We start from the raw sequence: 3,214 nt of genomic DNA, 5'->3' as shown, positions 1-3,214 counted from the left end.
CACGACACCAATGGATCCGGGCTGAGGGCTGTAGGTTACCAACCCCTGGTCTACCCTATTACTAAAAATATATAGTCAGCCCGGTCACACAATCACAATGCATAGCACCCTAACTGGCCACCAGTTAAAGCAAGGGAACAACAATGGTCAGTGTTCTGCTGCTGCACAGGGTGTTAAAAAAAATGCTTGAGAGATCCAAGGAAGAGGACCATACTCCCCACTACAGAGGAAAACAAAATTCCCCACAGTGCATAATAATCTGACCATGGGGTAAAATTCCTTCCTGACCCCAAATCTGGTGATCAGTCTGACTCTCTAGGTTTTAGTCCCAGCAGGAGCATTGACACATCCTAGTCACAATCCCCAGCCTTGGCTGCAGTCAACACCCAGTGTTTCTGAGGAAGGCAAAAAAAACAATCCTCCCCCCCCAAAAAACCCTGATATGTGTACCTGCAGGATGGAAAAAAAAACTTCTTTCCTTCAATGACTATCAAGAATATTAAATATGAAATATATTCTACTAATGCTATCTCTTTACCTAAGAGTAGTTTGTGTCTGCTCTCTAGAAATACACAGAGAATTCTGTTTTTTAGTAGGAGAATATAATGGTATCTTAAATTACAATAGCATTTCGAATAGCCCAAGAAAATAGCTAAATCTGATCTCTTGGCAGTATTTTACAGCTTTGTTGCACCAACACATTTTGTCTTGGTGATGTTATCACGTGAACTCGAAAGCTAGCTCCCTTTTGCAGAGAGTAGTAGTTAGTTAGCTGTGTTAGTCAGAAGTGCCATGCTGTAGCTAGCTGATTTGGGACTTTGTCTAAGCTGTTTTAGGCCTACTGGTTAGGAAGATTCTAAATCTGTATTCATTCGTTCTTTTTAATTCTGTTTTACAGGAAATGTTAGCAAAAACTGCACAAGTGATGGGTGGTCAGAAACATTTCCAGATTTCATAACTGCTTGTGGATTTAAGGATGATGATGAGGATTATAAGGTAGGGAAAATAATTATCCTGGTTACTTACATGCAGATGTTTAAAAGATTAAAAATCTTTGCGTCTATAGTCTGCTCAGAAATGCATGCATATTCCTCCTGATGAAGTCAGTGTGAAAATTGCACCCATATTTGCGAGCAAAGATTACTCTTTTGGATTGATGTGGTTCATAAATTTTAATGTTATAAATCATGATTATATATGGTTTTCAGTCATCAGTGGTACTACTATGAGATATCTGATATCAGTGCATGCCAGAAGCCTTGTAAGCAATTGTGTGTTGAATTGCTTTCTAGTAGATTTTATTGTAATGGGATTGCAGACATCATTTGACTGACATATACAATGTAGGCTAGGGACAGAAGTTACATATAAACTGGTATAAGTGACTGGAAACCAGTTCAAATCTGTAACAAAACAGAAGTCCAACGCACGTAAAACCACTTTCAAAATTACCAGAACTGGTTTACAATAAACCAGGATGGATGTAGTATCAGACTGAACTGATTTAGAATTTCTGTCCCAGATCCCCAACAGATTCAAGTTAACTCACAGTCCTCCAGCCTCTCAGGGTACTTTGCACCTCCCCCACAAGCACCCCTCCCTCCATCCCTCTTGGAGGGTGGCTAGCCTTGCCCCAAACTGTCTGCTCTAGCCAAGCAGGGAACCATGCTCTAGTGCCCCCCTGGTTTCTGACTGGGGCCACTGCGGGCATGTGGCTGCATTTCCAGAATCAAAAGACAATGTCTGTTTACTTGTGTAAAGTATGAGTAGAAAGAGCTAACATTTAACTTCATTAATTTCATTGGAATTTCTAAAGATTTTAAATTCCATCAGGGATTAGAATTTGTCCCAAAGGTCTTCAAGTCCAGAATGAATGATCCTAGCAGGTGAAAAATATGCGATCCACTCAGTTTGCTTGTACCACTTATTTCCCTTCCTTTTGAGGAGAACTACCTGTCTCTATAAAAGGCCAGCAGATTAAAACTGTTAAAAATGTTGGAATTTTTTTATTAAAAAAACCACATTTATCAAAACTTCTTGAAAAAAATATTTCTGTTTTTTAATTAGTTTTGCTGCAGACTGTATGCAATCCAAAGATAAACCTCAGTTGTCAGTGTCAAACTCTGATCTTCACTTTCAGGGATGGAGTCTTCCCATGACAAATACACATCACACTTCAGGAAAGAATATGACCTACATTTTGCAAGTCTTTTGTTGTTTTAGTGATGGACCCTAATGAAAGTGATAGGGTAGACTGATGGATAGACCACACCCACATTCAAATAGTTGTTTGACTACAACACACAACTGTTTTCTTCTCTGTGTCAGGAATGTCAGCAATAGATGCTAGCCTTGCCTAATTTATTCTTCATTGTCCTTTCTGGGTCAGTTTTGATAAAATCCAAGTTAATTATCAGTGTCTGAAGAGTGGACATTATTCATTTGAAATAGATTAACATAATCAAATGGTTTGATTCCCCAAAAAGCTCATGATATTTCCAGCTGACCCCTTTCAGAATCGTATCCAAAGTAGCAGGCCCACTGTCCCATTTTTCTTCTGCTTCAATTCACATGTACCAATGAATGCTATAACCATAAGTCAGAAGAATGCCAGAAGATATGTCCCACTACCTTCCAGTCTCAATTCATGTGTTGCTGGATAGAGCTACTGAGTTACTGTAATCATGGAAAATTTGAATCTCCTTCAAAACAACATACATATGAATTCTAGATTCTTTTTAAATACAAAAAGGAAACTGATGGTTCCTATACATGTTCTCACTGCATGTATATATCACAGCCACTTTTCTATATGAAAGTAAAGTACAGGGACAATAATTTGTTCACTTCTGCATTTTCTCATTCAAGCACGTAGCCAGATAACAATTAGATCAATATCAAATGATAGTGATATAAGCTGTTCCAGCTGCATGATTCAGCAATACAAATGCAGCAAAACAACACCAAGTTAACTCTGCTTTATTCAACATCAGGGTTAGGGTAATTTAGCTAACGTATCATTATAGGATGATGCAGACAAAACTGTTGCCCAAGTTAACACAACTTTCTCTATGGGAAGTGCATACAGATGTACAGGGTGGTGCAGCGATGTATTTACCAGTGGGGTTAAAACAGCCATGGTAATTTTAAGACAGAATTTGATCGCTTTAATGAAGACAAATAGCAGGTTTCTGTGTCTGGTATAGAAGTCTGT

General features: G+C 38.5%; 1 protein-coding gene across 1 annotated transcript in view; it reads left to right on the top strand.

Moving 5' to 3' along the window:
- VIPR2 (vasoactive intestinal peptide receptor 2) overlaps window positions 1–3,214 on the top strand; it is a 110,085-nt gene that overhangs the window by 31,167 nt on the left and 75,704 nt on the right. Inside the window, exon 3 of the mRNA XM_006024984.3 lies at window positions 899–996. Coding sequence (XP_006025046.1) covers window positions 899–996 — 98 coding nt within the window. The remainder of the gene's footprint in view (window positions 1–898; window positions 997–3,214) is intronic.

Source organism: Alligator sinensis, unplaced genomic scaffold, assembly GCF_000455745.1.
Source record: "Alligator sinensis unplaced genomic scaffold, ASM45574v1 scaffold370_1, whole genome shotgun sequence".
Taxonomy (NCBI): Eukaryota; Metazoa; Chordata; order Crocodylia; family Alligatoridae; genus Alligator; species Alligator sinensis.
This window is presented reverse-complemented; position numbering and strand designations above follow the sequence as displayed.